Source organism: Alosa alosa, chromosome 7 (genome assembly GCF_017589495.1).
Source record: "Alosa alosa isolate M-15738 ecotype Scorff River chromosome 7, AALO_Geno_1.1, whole genome shotgun sequence".
Lineage (NCBI taxonomy): Eukaryota > Metazoa > Chordata > Actinopteri > Clupeiformes > Clupeidae > Alosa > Alosa alosa.
In genome coordinates this window covers 9,718,762-9,738,568 of record NC_063195.1, presented here as the reverse complement: position 1 = coordinate 9,738,568, position 19,807 = coordinate 9,718,762, and the positions used below count along the sequence as shown (strand labels likewise).

Genomic DNA, 19,807 nt, shown 5'->3' with positions numbered 1-19,807 from the left:
TATGAGCTCTTGCAGAGTATTCAATTTTTAGCATACCTCATTCATCTCATTTCCTGTGTGTGTGTGTGTGTAAAATTGCAGGTCACAACACTGACATGTCTTAAAAGGGCCGTATTATGAAAAACTCCCTTTTTCTGTGCTTTTGTACTTCCATTTGTGTCTCTCACGATTCTAGAAACACTCCAAGTGCAAAACAAAACCATGCGTTGAGCTTTTGTGGGTTACTTGAGAGATGTTGATGTCAGAAACCATGACATGAGCTTCTGTGAGCTAGTCAGACATCTCCCCTATTATGGACCCTTTCAAGAGAGTTCCATTATCAGCATCATAGTTGGCCCCACAAGACTTCCTTTTTAACATTCCATATGTTATCTTAATGCAGAGGAAGTAGATTGGGGCCCAAATAGAAAATTGCCCAAATTGTTTTTGTTTACCTTGTTGAAAGGGTCTATAATGTCACAGTTGGGAAAACTATTACCCCCAGAGCCATATAGGGCGCTGACTGCCCAACCCCATCTGAAAATTCCCTCCCTCTAGGTTAGGCGCTTCCTGTTGAAGATCCTCCATTTTTGGTTATAGCCTATTGTTTCCAACCAGCACCATGCAAAAGAGTATTTTCTGTACACAACATATCCAAATGTCTTTTATGCACCTGATGTCATCCAGACATCCCGACCTGCAAAAAGCCATTTAATTTATTTGTATTTTGGCCTTTGATATACATATAAATCCATTTTAGGTCATCAAAATCAGACTTGAGGAACTGGCTGGTCAACATGGCCATTGGTATTGTTTGGTTACTTTGTAACCTAGGTTCACTGAGTGAAGTGACTATACAATAATTCCATATGTACAGGGAATGATCCCTCTGCCTGTCAAGGTTTGTGGATAAACAAACTTGTAATAGGCGAATCGTTCACTTAGCATACAGCATATACGTAGCCAGTTGCTACCGACAAAAAAACAGCTATGCAACTTCAAGAACGTCTGCCTGACAAATCTCGCGAGAATTGTGAAACATTACCTTGTCAGTAGATATAGCTCTTTGGAGATAGTTGTTAATCCTGTCTTGTTTGGTTTTTATGAAAGCAGAATTCTTGCCTCTCATTTCTACTTGATTAATTTATTAACTAGATGTACCGCATAGCGGTACAAAATATGACCGCCGCTCAGTCCTGTACATCCGTTCCGCGAAAATAAATCACACTTCAATTTGTCTCCATATTTTACTCCATCCCCCACTCTTGAAACTTTTGTGTATGCTTGTTTGGCATGCCTGAGTGTAAAAGCGGCTGCACAGAAAGTACCCTACTGGTGCTGAAAAGGTGAATAGATTGTAGAATAGCCAAAGAAGATGTAGAATTGTTATAAAACCTTTAAAATCTCTAAACAATCACAAGTAGGGCAGTTCATCACAGTTCATCCATTGCAACTGGATTGATGAAAGGTCACTTACACCTGTAGGCTACATTGTATTTGGGAAAAGCAAAAGGTATCAGCATAATGTTATTTATTTATTTATTTTTTATGTATTTATAAACAAAAAAACATCTCTGTCAGTTCCATGCCGTTTTCAACAGCTATCAAAACAAAGGTCATTTTTGGATGGATGGATTTTTTGTGAATGTTTCTTCTTCTACATAAGATTTTAGTCATCTTTAGTTCATGTAATACTTTATTGTCAATGCACAAATTAAGTAACAGTAGTCTGAAACGTTATTGTTAATGCACAAATTAAGTAACAGTAGCCTAGTCTGAAACGAAGTGCTGTTTTACATCTAACCAGTGGTGCAAATAACTGACATGTCCAAATGGGCCTTGATGAAATGCGTCGCTAGACTGTTCATACACATTTTAACGGGCCAAAGTTGAAGAGCTTTTTTTGTCCGTTATTGTTCTGGTGCAAATATAGGCTGATTCATGTTCCCTTGCATTGTGTAACTGAGGTCCATGGCTAGTCTGGCTTTCATCAGACCAAGCTCAATCTTTTAAGAAATCAAAAATAAATAGCGGGGCAGATCAGGCTGGGTTCACCCAGCCTAGTCCATAGGCACCCGATATTGTTTAATTTTCCGATTGAGATATACACGCTCTGGCTATTCTAAATGCAAAAATGCATCAGGGAGTTATGACAAAACTGTAACTAACAAACTAGATCCTAATAGAAAGCTGTAGGCTACAGGTAGGATTATAAGGTAGGCCTATTTACAACATAAATTGTCAATAGGATATGCTGGCGACACAAATAAAATCTCCTTTGGAAATCAATGGCTTACGCCTTACAGTATCAAGCGGACTTAAACTGCCATATCGTGGCGAAAAGTTGTAATAACATTCACGAGTCAAGGAAAGCGCGAATGAAGTAGCCACTTCTAAATGGGAGCCACTACACAGTACTGTAGGTTAAGGTGTGTTGCTAAAGCAGCCATAATGAAATTAAGGTGTCATTGTTTGGATACTTCACACACACGTGCTTTTTAATTTCACAGACTACAACTACCTGGAATCAAAGCACATCGATTCCCCTCTCACACCCTGCACGCACTTAAAACAAAATAAACAGGCGTCTCAGTCTCACGCATGTATAGGCAAAACTGTATCAGACCGGTGTAACGTTGGTAAATCTTCCATTGCACAGAATGATTTTGTAGCACGTGCAATAAATGACAGTCGAAAGATACAAACAGTGCTATCAATTTGCTTGGTATAACCGCATTTATACAAATTTCTACAAATGCAATCAATCAAATTGGCCTCCATCACTCAACCAGCGCTTGAGTGATAACATTACCTAGGTCCTTATTGATATTACAAGATTAACGTACCTGCAGTAAAAACCAAGCATGTCCGATAAACATCCTCAGATTTATTTTGGCTTCAAGAAGAAATGGGAATTACACTCCATGTGAACATTGTCCTATCCTTATTAGATGTTCGCTGCGGTAAATTACAGTCCTTGAAGGAAGCGTCCATTGTTTTTCCAACCCACTTTTAACTTCAAACAAAATTACGTCTCACTTCAACGATGCGCCATCTAGTGGACAAACAACTACTTATCGCCAATACTGAAAATGCAGCCATGATGATGATGATGAATATTTATTTTGGCTTTCTTTTAATTCCACTGAATTTGTAATTATGTATCGGCCGTTCTAATACCGATAGTATGTGGGTGCCTGTGTGTGTGTGCATGTGTATATGTGTGCACCGCCATCTACAGGCCAATGAGTGTAGTCACTAAATGTACACATAACCTAATTTTTTTAGACCCCCCCATGGATGAAATTCTAAGAAACTTGGCATACCCCCAGAGAATGCCAGGTCAATCATACACATAAAATTTGGTGCAGTTCTGAACATCAGATAGGGGCGATTAAAGCAGAATAATATTGCATTTCTTATTACCGGGGGGGTGCAAATCACAAATGAGTGATTATGGGCCAGGTTGATGTGGGCCCTTGAGACCAACATACCATAAAAGATTCTTCATCCTCAGTGCCACACTTCAGGTAGTTATTTAGGAAAAACTGTTTTTTTTGCGGTTCGGGGGGCCCAGCACGGGGGGTGGTGGGCGGTGGTGGCCCCCGGGGACGAAACAAAATTTTTCCGTAAAAGTCTAGTGGGGCTACATACCCACCACATTTCATGTGCCCCGGTGGTTCGGTGTCCCGGGTATCGTTGACCAAAAATTCAGGAAGTAGATGACGGGAAAAATTCTTGAATTGTGTGCATGTGTGCGTGTACAAGTTTATATTTATGTGTGTGGGTGGGTGTGTGTGTGTGTTTGTGCGTGCTTGTGTGTTTGCCTGCGTATGTGTGTTTTTGCATGTGCATGCATGCGTACATATGTCTACTGTGTGAGTATGTGTCATACGTATGATTACTGTAAATGTATGTGTTTTTTTTTTTTTTTGGGGGTCACAACCTGTTGACGTAATTGATATGCAAATTAGTGCGTGACGTCATCTAGCGACATTTAGCGACTTTTGGAGCTGGCTTTAGCTACTTTCCATTTGAAATAGTTGGCAACACTGTTACCAGCTCCATTCAAATATAGCTATGGCTAGCCTAGTCCACAAACTAACATTGTTTGTGCCACATGTATAGCACAATATTAACAATGATACGCATGATATTAAGTTGGCACAAACAGCTTTCATTCCTTTGGAAATAAAAGCATGTAATGACATGATGCTTGCTAGACATTTTCTGTTTGCAATTAAAAGTGAATTATGAGCCTGGTATAGCCAGTAGCCACCTAGCTACGTGGAATGCATTTCAATCGGCATAATATCATGTGCTTCATGTAAACGAATTATTGAAGACTTCAAGACTCACCAGTTCCATTACACAAAAGCAAAGACAACTCTTCATATTCTTGTCCATTTGCAGCCTATGTCAAAGTGCCCTGGCTCTCACAGTTTATAACGGTAGTGAGTACCGGATAAATCCGCAATTTCCTCTAATCTCGTCTTTGTTTCCTTCATGATTTCCCTTCATAGGCCCACGTTTCACTCCCTTTCGTGCGCGCTGAGACGCGTTCTCAATTAAATGGAGTAGGCCGCTAGCATACGTTCAAGTTGGATCATCCTTATGTAACATGCTGTTGATACATTTTGACATTGTAAACGTTCTCTAACAAAAATGCAAATCAGTTTGCAGTAATAATATTTATTATTACTATATTCAATTTATTAAATATAGTAATAATAAATAATATTAAATAATATTGCAGCTAATATTTATTTATTATTGGTCCTTCCTCTGTCTCTTGGTGCCCTACACACAGTGCGTGATGCGTGGTGGCAACAGCAGCACTGATCACTGTGCTCTGTTTGTGTCCACTATGTGTATTTTGTTTTTTTCGTTGCGAGGTGAAAGCATCTCTGGGGTGACTGGTCCACGATCAGGAAATTCATTTTTTGACTCGAGACCTGTCAAGTCATTACAAGTTAAAGAGGCAAAGTCCGAGCCAAGTCTCGAGTGAATAGTATTCAAGTCCAAGTCGAGTCGCAAGTCATGCCGAATTTTATCAAGTCGAGTATGAAGTCATTAAAATCATGACTTGAGTCTGACTCGAGTCCAAGTCATGTGACTCGAGTCCATATGTCTGCTAATTAGTAAACCTGAATGCAACTCACTGTGGTCGAAGGAGTCTGTGGTCTTGTCCACTGCTGAATACAGGTGGTCTGACAATGCAATAAAACATGAAACTTCAAAACCACAGTTCAAATTCTCAGGGGATCTTAATGCTGACAGAAACAGTGCTTCTATTCTGTTTATTCTATTTTTGTATATTTGTCGAGGAGCATCTTGCTGCAGCCAGCGGGAAGATGGGGCTTCAAGCCCAGCCCACATCCAAGTCAGCCATGTTTTTTTGTATTACGTCACGCAGTTTAAAATTGATGGCGGCGAGAGGGAGTCAATCAGCAGAGAGAGCCAGGACTCGCGACGAGACTAAACGAGCTGCTACATTCTATAAACCAGCAACATACTGCAAAACACGTTTTATTGTGTAATTCAACACGTAAACTGTGGATTCAAACCAGCGCAACAGCACCAATGTTTCCATAAGAACGCCGTTGTCACACTACTCGTTCGTCAGATATGAACTAGCTAGCTAGTTAGCTAGCCAGCAAAGTTAAAGGGAAACTTGGCAGGATTTCCCCCTCTGCTGGAGAAATTGTGCATTATGCTATTTCAAACTGTGGAAAAGGGTAACGATAAAGCACATGGATTTGTTTACAAGCTAGCAAAACGGTTAGCATAAGTTCGGCAGAAGATGTGGATGTTATAAGGTAAGAAACACGATTTAAAACGAGTTTCTTGTTTCTCAGTTCTCTTTCCGGGACGGTAGTCTCAATGTTGCAAGGTTGGTTTTCCGCCTGGGGACGCTAGGGGCAGCGGGAAAAGTCACCATTTTCACCGGAACAGGTCATTTAACCATCCAAATGATTTCTAAACGGGTTTATTACGTTGAAATAATTCCCAAGTTCCCCTTTAACCACCCAGATGGCAAGAGGCTGGCAGCGGCCCACCAGTTTTGCTGCCGCCGACGGACTGCTGAGTTTTTGCATATCGGTTCTACCGCGGTCCGCTGGGCTAACGAGCCGCAGCTTTGACAACCTTTTCTTTATTCATTTATATGGCGGACCGCCGGTGCCCTAGCGTTACCATCGCGGGTTGCCGACAAGTAGCCTATCTACCGGTGGTCTGATATCTGCTTGCTATCTGGGCAGTAGGCTAGCCTATATTTGAGATGAGGATATGTCTAGCTTCATCTAACCGGTTACACAATGTATGCTTCTGGTTCACCTGTTGTTAATAAAGCAAAATCGCCTCTTTGTAGCCTAGGCTACATTTGGTTGTAATGGAGAATTCTTGCTGTTAAAGTGATAGTCCACGATAATTAAATAACACACCATTCTACTTTTGAGGGCTGAATTAAATGAAATATGGCTTGTTTTCCATTTGAATACATAGTCATCAATATTTAAAATGACCAATTTTTTGAATGTGAATATTGTTTCAAAACCGGAAATCAAATAAACGAAAAAAGTACACAGACCTAATTACAGTAACTAGCCTAGGCCTACATGAAAAATTCACTGTTGTTGCATGAAATGTCGTTTGTGTTTAGCCTACATCATCAGTTTCTATCGCCTAATATGAAACAAGATACTATATTAGCTTCGCTACCGGGCTGTCTTGGTAGTAAAGTCAAAGCGTATGGGGAGTGACGTAGGCAAAGAAAACATGGCTGAGTTGGATGTGGGCGGGGCTTGATGTCAAGCCACGCCTTCCCGCAGGCTGCAGCGAGGTGTACTTGGATATTTGTCACACTTGAATGTTTCAGATTATCTAACTAATTTTAATATAAGACAAAGGCAATATAAAACACACAATGCTCTTTCATTTATTAATGGTAAAATTAAATTTGGTTAGATGGTTAGTTTAGTAACTAAGGGGGGGGAATACTTTTTCATATAGGGCCAGGTAGGCTTAGGTAGCTTTTTTTCTTTCAAGAAATTAAATAATAATTTAACAACTGCATTCATGTTTACTCTGTTTATCTTTGTCTAACATTAAAATTAGTTTGATTATCAGAAACATTTTAGTGTGACAAATATGCAAAAATATAAGAACATGGGAAGAGGGCAAATACTTTTTCACAGTATAAAGTCTATTGACTTACTCTCCATCAGAGGATTTGTTGCCAGGACCATCCATTTCCTTGTCTTTCTTCATGGTCACCCACCGAAATTGTTCATCCTCTGGTCTGTGACCTGCAGCGACCGCCCTCTCCTGTTCACTTCTGTCACTCATCCTAGCAGCAGCGGGAGAGTCTCTCTAGACTCTGATTTTCATATTATCCCTGATTTCATCACAAAACAAACAAAAAATATCAGGAATTAAACAACATCACTTTTTAGGAGAAAAATAGGAGAATAATGAAAAAAGTATTAAGACAAGAGGATGAGGATGATGGTGATGATGATGGTAAAGTACAACATGGAGAAATGTGTAACCAAAAACAGTCTGAGCTTGTGATGCTGAGTTTTGCAGAAGTTATGGTTAAAGGAAAGTGATTGGAATAGGGGGTTCATTAAATAAGTTGTCTTTGACATGAGGCCATTTGAATTTGTATGTAATTGTTATATTTTTTAAGTAATTACATTTTTGTATCAGTACCACACTTTTCCATACGTGGGGTCATACATGACCCCAAGCATTTTCTATCTAAAAGTATCGACTAGTCGACATGCCGACATTCAACTTGAAATACAGTTTAAACATACAGTTTAAGCTATGTACACTCCCACAACTCTAATATTTGACAACCATGAATGGTAGGCCTACTTCAAATAGGTGTTATTTCAGATAGATTGCTGCTACATCTTGGTGAATGTCCTCATTGCAGTCATCGTTAAGCGCGTAGATATCTCGCGGTTATGGAAATACCATGCACTATGCCATTTATATAGCTATAATAATACATGTTTCCAATGATATACTGTTTCTATAGTACAAAATGTTATTTAACTCTGTTTTTACGTGAGTACGGCACATCCAAATAAGTGCCCTTGATGACCCACAGGCCGTCAGTCTCCATAGGTTAACATGGCAAAACTTTCTAAAACTGCTTTTCCATGTCTCACCTGCATAATATATAGTATAGCTTAAGATGAAAATCACTCTTTAATAATAAAATAAATAAATAAACCACTAATGAAGTTTACTTTTGACCATCAAATGTATCGCCTATAACGTGATAAAAGGACGTAAGTAAGTATTTGGCTAAGAAACGGAGGTTCATATGTTTTGTCTAAATTATGTCTGTATTGTTGCACTCAAAGAAAACTGGAATGTTTCGTTTGTCCTCCTTTTCAATCATTCCGGTTGTAGCCTACCCTTTGGAGCGGTCGCTGTTAACAATTAGGCCTAGGCCTACATAGAAGACAAGACAGATCAATACCAACATTACAAAACCAACCAGCCACCACACAGCAGCAGGAGATGTCGCAACCATTAGCGAACTGGAGCAAAACAGCAATGTCGTCCATCAAATCAGTCGTTATAGGTATGGGAATCAGGATACAGCACTCCTGTATGCTGCAAACAGCTTGGCGGGCACATATAAAGCCAGTTTCTAGAACCAGAAATTAGTACTGGGCACATCTGCTACTGTGACTAGCTGTAAGCCACTGACTAAAAGTAGCCTCCCAAACTACTGGGTTGGTCCAGGGGATGTCAGGAATGTGGCAGGCAGGCAAGCCTGGCCCTCACATATAAGGCCAACCAACCACCCAACTATAAGGCGGACGTCTGCTAAGTAAAGGTTACCTGCTCTTTTATATAACACAGGTGATAATTACCTTCTAACGCGGTAGGTAGGACATGGGGGTGGTGTAGGGAAACTCTGTGATAAGCTGTGCTCTTAGTAGGGGAGACTGTATGGAAGAATATTAGACTCAAAAGTTTTGTACGTGTGTATCACGTTTTGAAACTGTAGAAATTATTTGTAACTGTAAAAATGATCTGTACAAGTAATTGTCAATATCACAAATATGCGCTACACTTACAAATCTATTCTAGGGGTAAAAATCGGTTTTACAGCTACAAATCATCCTACAGTTAAAAATATTTTACAATTACAAATATATTCTACAATTACACATCAATATTCTACGCACAAAAAGCTGCTCTACAGTTACAAATCTTTTCTACAGGTGTACAGACTTTTGCACCACCTTTGGGATGAAAAGTGTCTCATTTGTATTGTGTGTGTGTGTAACAGGATTTGTAACTGTAAAAATTATTTGTGATTTAACAAAAAAATAACACGAACAATTTTAAGTATTACTCATATGTCGTTCACTTACAAATATATTCCACAGGTATGAAATATTCCACAGTTGCTGTCTTTCAATTGCGAAACTATTCTGCCATTACAAATTTCTGCTGCTCGCACAAGTATTTTCTACAAGTATACAAATCATTTTGAGACTGTTCTGGCGCTTCCTGTTGAATAGCCAATGGCGATCCTCAGGTTTGGCTAGCCAACCATGAATCTCAGTTCACTAACCAATCACAGAGCAGGAGCAGCGCCGTCGTTGTCTGTGGGTGCAACCAAACCTGGAGTCTACGTTTGGAGCACGCTAGTTTCCTGTATTCCTTGAGGCATGTTGGTAGCCTACACCACACAGACATGTTCTATGTCCACTATTCCTTGTTAATACAGCCAGTGTACCTGATATACGGGGCAACGAGGTGAGATCAATCAATGGCAACTAATGTGGGCAACAGACAAATAACTATTATATATAGCAACCTACCGCTAGTTAGCCAAATCCCACTCAATCAGTCTGTCAGTTTAAGCAGCATACAAGTGCTAACGGAAATGTAGTGTGTGGATGGAAATAAATAACAACACTCAACATACTTTTGAAGACATTTTGTTTCAAGTTTGTAACAAATGCGGTCAAAGTTTTAAGGGAGTTTGTCAGTCGGTCATAAGGTAGGCTCAGCAAAAAGAGGCAGACGGCTAGCATTATTATCAAGAGGTGTGCTAACCATTAGGCCTCGTATGCCAGGTGTACCTCCAGATTGTGAGGTGCTACTTTGGACTTGACGAACTCTTATAGTAGGCAACAGAAACTCTGTACTGCAGAAAAACCGTAGTAGGTTTGATGCTCAACAGATTGCTCTGGAGTTAGTTATAAGTTAATAATAAGTATCCATTGATATGTGTGACAAAACATACCAACTGGTGTCAACATCAGCTAGGCTATGTTGGCATTTTCTGATGGTTCTTCATGACTGATCATAAGGTACAAAATAAATAATACAGAGATACAGTGCTGGGCATTGGTAGACAATCATATTAATCTGTCTATGTATCTATTTCTTCTGTGTAAGCAGTTTCTTATGGATCCCCAGTTGCTGCCTCCTTCTGAAGCACAGGTGGGTCATAAAATACATTTTACTGTCTATGAAAATAGGTCGCCGCCCGATGTGAGTTTCAAAAAGCATACCTTTTGAACTTGTTGACGGCAGTATTCCTACTTAAAACAACATCCTCGGATGTGTATGTTTTATATTTTGTAAAAGTTAAAGAGAAATCACTACTATTCTATCTTAAAAAGTCAGTTTATTTTCAAACGTTTTTGTTGGTTCCTGTCAGTGATAGATCATTATCTATGATAAATTTATAGTTACTCTCTACACTGGCAGGTTATTAGAGAGGCTGAAAACCAGACTGGAACAGGCTCTTCAAAGGCAGCCTCTGGACCTGGACTATTTAGAGTTCCTCTGTACCAGTGAGTTGAGCCTAGTTCACTGAGTACTCACATGCCATTTCCAGAAGAGGTAAGCAAAGTCTGTTTGTTTTTTGTGCAAAATAAGTACAAACATTACCCCTGTTTTCAGAATACTTTCAGAAGGTGCCATTGAGTCCTGCTGTCCTGCTAAAATAAACTTCACTGACAGTTTTTACATATTTTTCCCCTCACAAACTATTAAATACCAGAATACAGTTGTTTTGTACTGTAAAAATAGTATTAAGTGTTGATTTATATATATTTAAAACAAAAGAGGAGACGGCAGAGCCTCATGCTTAATTAATTATAAAATAAATCATGGACCTACACCAGTAATCCTCACTATTTTTCTCACGAGACACATTGGCAGTGCAAAATCAAAAGGAGAGCCTCTTTTACGACAACGTACTAAGTCACCTTTGCAAATGTGCATTTCTACATATAAATTGGACATCCCACAAAAAAGAAATAACACAGCCAATACATTTTCATTTAAGACCAGTCATCTAATACTGGGATGAGTGGAAGCTGGCATGCGTGTCCTTGACTTTCTTCATGCTGTATTTTTAGTAGCAGGTTTGACAATACCCCCTTTAGGAAGCACCATTAAGGCTTAATAACTTCCTTTCACCTTCATTATTGTATTTGGGTGAAGGGAGATGTATAATTAAGATGTTTTTTGTTTTCACAGTGCAGGATTGTATGTTTATGAAGCACATTTGAAAAAAAATATTGACTGTTACCACATACAGTGGGTCCCATTCAGAAGTGGCCACTTCTTTCGCGTTTTCTGTGATTCATGCAGCTGTGTGAAATGTATTACAACTTATCGCCACAAGGTGGCAGTTTAAGTCCACTGTAGCATTTGTAAACAGGGCAGTGGAGTGCATTCAAAGGCGTTGCAGTGGCAGTGAGATACTGTAAACAGAACGAAACTGAAGATCACCTCGTTGAAGTCATACAGTAGACTAGGCTAAATCAGAGCTTGCTTTTGTTTTTATCAACCTGGGGCCAGAGATGATGGCCTTTGGCGAACAGTTTAGGCCTACTCAAAATGAGTAAAATCAAAAGCACTATACAGATGACATGAACAAGGTTATGATGTATGGATTCCCAAGTGTCCAAGCTTCCAAATGGTGTATAACATAACTATGCTTCATAGCAATATGGGATTTAGAATGTTGGGGGAAGGAGGGTAGGTGTTCTTCATAAGGTTAAAATATTGTTGTTATGATGTGTTTAACAGGTCATAGGCAGACGGGAAAAGCAGGCCTTAAAAGAGGGCTACAGGATACTGGGGTGCTCCCAATGATAACAGAACGGCCAGAACTGGCTAGAGTTCTGTTCCCACAAGGTGGCTCAACTCTGATGGATCCTAAGGTATTAATGTTCAAGCATGGCAATTTAAACATGGCAAGCATGACACATCCTCTCGCATTCTTTTTGCAAAGGTAAATTTGTAAATGGAGGAAAACAACTGACAGAATAAAGTACATCATGACTATGGTACAGTGCACAATAGTATTCCAAACAGGGCACACTGTTTTTGTTGCAGATGATTTTGAAAAGAGTGGTTTGACCAGATGAGGCGGAGGTTGACGAAGATGAAATGGAAGACTGCCGTGTCACAGCCTACCTCAGACAATACGTTGCCGTGCCTACCTCAGACAATACGTTGCCGTGCCTACCTCAGACAATACGTTGCCGTGCCTACCTCAGACAATACGTTGTAAGTGGTATGACAAATATTTCCTAAGACCCCCCCCCCCCCCCCCCCCCCAGATTTTGAAACCTGGCTGATCAGAGTGATTTGGATTTGATGAGAGATCTGTACTTGAACCAATCGCAGACTGAAAAATATGTGAAAGTATTTTTTCAAAAGTATCTTTTGTGATTGTGATGACTACATTTGCCATACACTCTATTCAGTAATATAGCTTACAGTGCCCTCCACATTTGTTAGCTCCCAGGAATCACAGATGTATGAAATGTTATAACTTTGTTCAGTAAATCACAAATATTATTTTCTTGTGGTATTATAAGTATATAGTATAAGTATATATACTCTTTTGATCCCTTGAGGGAAATTTGGTCTATGCATGTATCCCAATCCGTGAATTAGTGAAACACACTCAGCACACAGTGAGGTGAAGCACACAGTAATCCAGGCACAGTGAGCTGCCTGCAACAACAGCGGCGCTCGGGGAACAGTGAGGGGTTAGGTGCCTGGTCAAGGGCACTTCAGCCGTGCCTACTGGTCGGGACTCAAACCGGCAACCCTCCGGTTACAAGTCCGAAGCGCTAACCAGGCTAGCATTGTATAACAAACGAACTACTACTAAAAGTATTTTCTGATATTGTCTTTTAATTCTTACAGTTTCTTTAGAGACATTGAAAGACCTGGTGGTCTTCTGGACGGGATGGTCTGTTGGCAGGGGCAATGCCGACTGTACTTTGAAACTCCCCCTAGGGACAATAATGTATGACACCTTCAAAGAAGCTATGAATGCAGCGCTGAAATAAAGCAATTATGGTTTTGGCTTGATCTAGTGTTGTTTTCTGCAAGTTCAATGCAGTATAGTCAACAATTTCAGTGTTTCAGACGGTGACCAGAGTTCCAGTTGTTCAATGAATAAACTATGCAATGAGAAACTGTATGACGATTGCTATTTTTCCTAGTTTTAACTATTTAACTACAATGTGTGCACCATATGCAATAGCCAGAAAAGTTGTGATTTTTTTTCTCAGCTGCCACAAGGCACCTATCCCCAACTTGCTCTGAGAAACTGGCTCTGGTAAGAATTGATGTCTAAGTTGCTTTGGATAAAAACGTAAGCCTAATGAATAAAATTATTTATTAAAGTTCACATATCCCAGCATTAGGGAATAATATTTAAAAATGCAATTTTAAATTTATCAGACAGGACAGGGGAGAAGTCTACAATAATGGTGTTCAAAGACTAGAATACAATAGACCTAAGAAACACATTTTAAAGAACAAATATAGGAGGGAAGGAGATGTATTTTCTATTCAGTGGTAGGCTACATGTTCTCCATGCTGATGTAAATAATGGTCCAGTGATCCAATGGAGTGATCTTGAAGGCCCTTGATAAGAGATATTACATCAGTGTTTCAGAACAAGGACCACTTAACCAATAAATAAAAAAAACCTCACAGACCACCTAACTAAACCAAAAAAATAGTAGGCCTACTCATTGCTTATTACCTTGCTTATTGTCAGAGGATTCATGATTTAAACTGGCGTAGCTTACATAGGCAGTGTTACAGAACTGTTTGGATTTACATAAAAGTTGTTCAACATCGCAAACAAATTATCTATAGGCCTATTATATTTTAGCATGCCAGCTCGCGAACCACACTTTGAGAAACACTGGCTTAGGCTACATGAATAGACAAAAACAACGATGCATATTTACATGCACACTGAAGCACTATGTAGAAAGAGAGCATTCTGGAAAAGCATGATTGTATTTGTAGTAGCTTATCTGCACAGGTACAGTTGGCAAATTATCAAAGTTAACAAACCATCAGAAATGTAAAACGATGACTGTAATTAACATAGCTGAAGTCGCCCATTTGAAATGTAAATAACTTAACTACCTAGGAACAGCCGAAAGATAACTGCCGATAGAGAAGGGAAACATTTTGTTAACGACTTGCCCCGTGTAGGTACACTGGCTGTATTAACCATAGACATAATATACATAGACGCCGCATTGGCTGCTGGAAACAAGAAATGCGGCCGCCATCTTGGACCGGTCATACTCCTCGTTGCGTTGCAGCAGAAGACACAAGATGACAGCACTGTGCAGCATGTTCCTTCTCAAATCGGCGGACCATACTCGGGGGATTTACTTTTCACAAGTAAGATTTAACATAACCGTACTATTGGTTGTATTTTGTGAATAGAATATTACCAGAGAGCTGAGAAGGATCAATCTGTGATATTACTGTATGAAAATCTAGCTAGGCTATGTTTACTCGGTGTTCACCCGGCTATGAACTGAGACTTGAAAAGTCATATTCCATAACACTGACTTAGATTACAACTGACACAAGAAGGCTATTGTAGAAATAAATCATACTAGATTTGGCTGGCGAATTTTACACAAGTGGCATAGACTAGCCTATTGGGCAATCGCTAGCTGCTACTTGTAGCCTAAGTGTGTTGGTGTGTAGCCTGGTGTGTAGTGTGTAGCCTCACTATTTCCTGAATAAAGTAACTTTTCAATAGCTCAACTTCTTTATTTATCAAGTAGCTTAGCCAGACAAGCTACACTTTTCTTGTCATGTGAAATTAGCACAATTTAAAGTAGCTTCCTATGTAGTGAACTAGCCTACTGCTGTGTTTGTGTTAGGCTACTAATACATTTGACTGGGTTGTAGTTTTGTGTAGTGTTTTATTCATGGCAGAGTAACTGATAGTTTAGCTCACTAAAATTTCGAAGTAGCTTGCCCAACACTGTATTATTCACATGTCATTTACCCTAACAAGAATAAGATGCCTCTCAAATTCCTTTTCATTCATTTATTTATTATTTTGTATCTCTCCAGAACAACTGCCTTATTCAAGAAGACTGAATGAACTGAACGGTCTCCTCACACCCCTGGAACTGAGGAAGGTGCTCTTCATTGCAGTACTGCAGGGCATCTGCTACACTGTGACTGAATGTTTGATTTATGAGCTCCACCTTCATCACCTGCATTCGCCACTCTGTGTCCTATTTTCCCATCGTCTGGTTGACTCAGTCCTCTTTTATGGAGTTTACCCAGTTTACTATGCCATCTTATTTGCCCACCTGCCGTCTGAAGCACTTATGTTCTCAGACAAAGTGTACCCAAGCAATTTTAGCAAGGTGGGAACATACAAAATGACATGCACCAGTTGTCGAAATCATAGAACCAACTGCATGACGGTAACTCTGTCTTACTGAGCCTGTGAAGACACTCCCTGATTCTTTACTGATTGCAATGAACGGGTTGATCTTAGCAGTTTCTAAAATGTTTCTTAATTCCTTTTTATTTAATCTCTTCATTGGGGCTGGAACCTTTCTGTGAACTGTAAATAACAGATGCTGTTGATGAACCCATTGACACTGTACAAGTGACAAGTCACCTTTTTGTCTTGAATTGATGAACTGTTACACTTACTATGCCAAACCAATGTCTGTTTTTTAGGATCAGAAACAAACCTACAAACTTGCACTTTACAATATTTATGGAACTTGTCTAACAAATGCTGTTGATACTGAACCCAGTTACTCCATTTCCTTTATGCCACACCAATGTCTGTTCATCACTTTATTTTTGATGGCACTGAACTGAAAATGTTAATGGATTTTTTTCTGTAAATTTAACTCATTAAAACTTGTATCAAACCAGTTTTTGTCTATGCTGTCAAACGTGGATTAGTTATGTTCCCAGTTTTTATATTGGATGTCATCATTTTATAATATATCATATATCAGAATATTCTATTACTGTTAAGCCCACTATGAATATTAAAATACACACAACCATGTTTCCTGTATCATACAGCTTTTCTACTGGGAGGTTTACAACTTATTCTGAGTCAATTTACCCAAGTTTGTCACTAAACCACATAGGCCTACTTGGAATACCCCTCAGATGTCTGAATGGCACTGATCTCACTTTAAATGTTTATGGAACCTTTCTGTGGACTGTGAATAATGCTGTTGATGGAACTTTTCTGTCAACTGTGAACTATATTTAACTCATTAAACTTGTATCAAACTAGTTTTGTCTATGCTGTCAAACATGGATTATGTTCCCAGTTTTGATATCGGACGTCAGGTCACTTTATATCATATATCAGAATATTCTATTACTGTTAAACCCACTATGAATATTAAAATACGCTAAATCATGTGTCCTGTATCATAGCTACATGTATGACCTTTGCAGCAAAAAAAACCGCGTGAGAATCTGTTCGGTATTCAGTGAGATATGATTAATTAAGTGCGCTGACAGCTCATCTCACCGGCCAAACAGATTACACTGAGTGGAGTGGATGACCGGTCCAAGATGGCGGCTCCAAATCTCGTCAGCGCTAGTAAGGAGTAGCGGTCATTGCGCCGTCTATGTATATTATGTCTATGGTATTAACTATCAATGTAGCCTACCTCAAGGAATATAGGAAACTAGCATCTGTGCCCGTTCCTTAATTACACATTCTCTGCTAGCGTGATCCAAGCGTAGACTCCAAGTTTGGTTGCACCCACACAACTAGCCACGACGACGGCGCTGCTCCTGCTCTGTGATTGGTTAGTGAACTGAGAATCATGGTTGGCTAGCCAAACCTGAGGATCGCCATTGGCTATTCAACAGGAAGCGCCAGAACAGTCTCAAAATGATTTGTATACTTGTAGAAAATACTTGTGCGAGCAGCAGAGATTTGTAATGGCAGAATAGTTTTGTAATTGAAAGACAGCAACTGTGGAATATTTCATACCTGTGGAATATATTTGTAAGTGACATTTTGACATATGAGTAATACTTAAAATTGTTCGTGTTATTTTTTTGTTAAATCACAAATATTTTTTACAGTTACAAATCCTGTTACACACACACACAATACATATGAGACACTTCTCATCCCAAAGGTGGTGCAAAAGTCTGTACACCTGTAGAAAAGATTTGTAACTGTAGAGCAGCTTTTTGTGCGTAGAATATTGATGTGTAATTGTAGAATATATTTGTAATTGTAAAATATTTTTAACTGTAGGATGATTTGTAGCTGTAAAACCGATTTTTACCCGTAGAATAGATTTGTAACTGTAGGGCATAGTTGTGATATTGACAATTACTTGTACAGATCATTTTTACAGTTACAAATAATTTCTACAGCTTCAAAACGTGATACACACGTACAAAACTTTTGAGTCTAATATTCTTCCATAAGACTGGGGCTGGTTGGAACACTTTTCACTCTCGGCTATATTTCTCCGTCTTACAATGCGTTGAAATTCAAATTTGTCAAATTGTGATTAACTGAAAGCTTGGGATCTCAGCTACAAAATGTATACATTCAATGTCAACAAATTATCCCTTGTTTTGAGTTATATATGATTAAAGTGGTGTTGTGCACGTGTGCCAACCTGCCCCATGCACGGGGTTGGTTGGAACACCTATGTTATAATCCTTTGCAGTACCCCTTTTGCTTTTGTTTGAAGTGCTCATCTATATCACTGCCTGTAGGGCTTTGCTGATGTCATTCATGTGTGTTTTTCTTCAGTAGGGCCCACCGTCAAGACCAATTTGGTCCCTACCGATTTTTTTTTTTACCTCAAATGTTTAAAAATGTCTGAAATGCTTCGAAATGTAAAACTATATTCAGTAATTACAATAACAATGCTAAAATAAAGATTGATGATGTTTTTATGTGTAAAATACAAAGTTTATAGATTTGTCACAAAATAGCCATAGGGAATATATGTGCCAACCAACCCCAAAATCAGTGTGCCAACCTGCCCCGCCCACATTAGGTCAAACTTTTTTGCACAAATGCTGTTAGCCTGCTAATATCAGTCACCTCAGGTTTTCAAACTTCATTTTAAGATATAAATGAGTCCCCTAGCAATCAATTATAATGAATATTTTTTATATATCCCTAACTATTACCCTTCTAGGATGTATTTAGTGGGAGGTGCATATTCTAAGTTTTGACACTACAAAATTAAAATGTTGTTCTCACCTAAAGGGTTAATGACCTGGAGACCAGTTACATACGTGAGTTTACTCTACTCAATAAGGCCGTCAGTTTAGTGTTGGAATTTTGTTGCAGCTCCCTCTAGTAACCTGGATATTAACAGTGTTTCAACCTGCCCCTGTTCCAACCAGCCCCGGTCTCCCCTACTGCTCCTGCTACATATGCATACTTATCGGCCTGTATGTTTTGATTAGTGCGAATGCATAGCACACTCCTTATTCCTTGTCTTTAGCAGCAGTGTTGTGCTGTCTTCTGAAATGTCAGTGACAAAAATATTTTTGTAACTCTATAATCTGACTACAGCCACCCAGGTGAAAGTGTAGTCTCATTATGCCATTCTGCTCTTATTTCAAACTGCTAAAAGGGCCACAAACAGGACACTTAATTAAAAATAGTCTTCAAGAGAAATGCACTGAACATCGTCTACAACTCATGTGAGGGGAAGGAACTCATATTTTTGTACAAAACTGGATGGACTTGCTCAGTCAGGTGTGGTGATACAATTAAAAGCAAAATATCTGGTCACAAAACACGTCACACACACCATGAAAACATGCTGTTCTTATTTCCACCATCCCAATCATTATCATTTTTAGCCTCTCTCTATTCCCCCGCCTCCCTTTTTCATGTCATACATTTTACATTTTGTGATCAAATTACAGTGAGTTTGATCAAAACAATATAAATAAATAACTAAAATATTCTGATACAACTAAACCTCCCAGATGTAAGTTATTGATCTTTGAATGTTTAACTCTCTAGAGTGTCAACGAAGAGAAGGGTAATACCCTTACATAAAGGAACCATCAAAACAACTAAACAGACTGCACATGCCAGGCATATAATTCAAAACAATACGTTGAACTCAGACCTCTTTCTGTGAAGTTATAATATATCTAACCACCATTTTACTTGTATATTTATATTTTATATACTCCTCTTACAGGATCAATATTTGGAAATGTATGGGCACTGAGATCACCATTTTATTCTTACATTAAACTGCTATTAATAGGGCCACAAATAGGACTCCATACAAACATTACATACAAATGCTACATACAGAAACCTCCAAACATCAAGAGAAATTGTATAGTGCATACAACTCGTGTTTAGTAAACAAAGGAACTTACAGTTTTGAGTTTTATTCACTTGTCATTTCCTTGAGTCTCAGACGCTCCCTGTAGAGAACTGGCTGGACTTGTTCTGTCTCACGTTAAGGTTTGTTCATACCAT

At 39.0% G+C, this 19,807-nt stretch overlaps 1 protein-coding gene and 1 long non-coding RNA gene across 7 annotated transcripts in view; one reads left to right on the top strand and one right to left on the bottom strand.

Annotated features, from left to right (window-relative positions):
• Positions 1-19,766, bottom strand: part of LOC125297531 (NLR family CARD domain-containing protein 3-like) — a 42,412-nt gene extending 22,646 nt beyond the window's left edge. For all 3 annotated transcript variants that reach the window (XM_048247925.1, XM_048247926.1, XM_048247927.1), the window contains exons 1-3: positions 19,705-19,766; positions 7,196-7,375; positions 5,142-5,189 (exon numbers count right to left, since the gene is read on the bottom strand). In XM_048247925.1, coding sequence (XP_048103882.1) covers positions 5,142-5,189; positions 7,196-7,326 — 179 coding nt within the window. In that variant the 5' untranslated portion in view covers positions 7,327-7,375; positions 19,705-19,766. The remainder of the gene's footprint in view (positions 1-5,141; positions 5,190-7,195; positions 7,376-19,704) is intronic.
• On the top strand, positions 9,694-13,472 carry LOC125297645. Of its 4 annotated transcripts, none has more exons than XR_007194082.1 (6): positions 9,694-9,771; positions 10,423-10,464; positions 10,735-10,869; positions 12,067-12,200; positions 12,376-12,549; positions 13,198-13,472. It is a non-coding gene; the product is annotated as an uncharacterized LOC125297645 (long non-coding RNA). The 4 variants fall into 4 exon arrangements; XR_007194083.1 differs by lacking the exon at positions 9,694-9,771 and adding an exon at positions 10,272-10,331; XR_007194080.1 differs by lacking the exon at positions 9,694-9,771 and having other exon boundaries at positions 10,347-10,464.
• Positions 19,767-19,807: the final 41 nt, after the last annotated feature.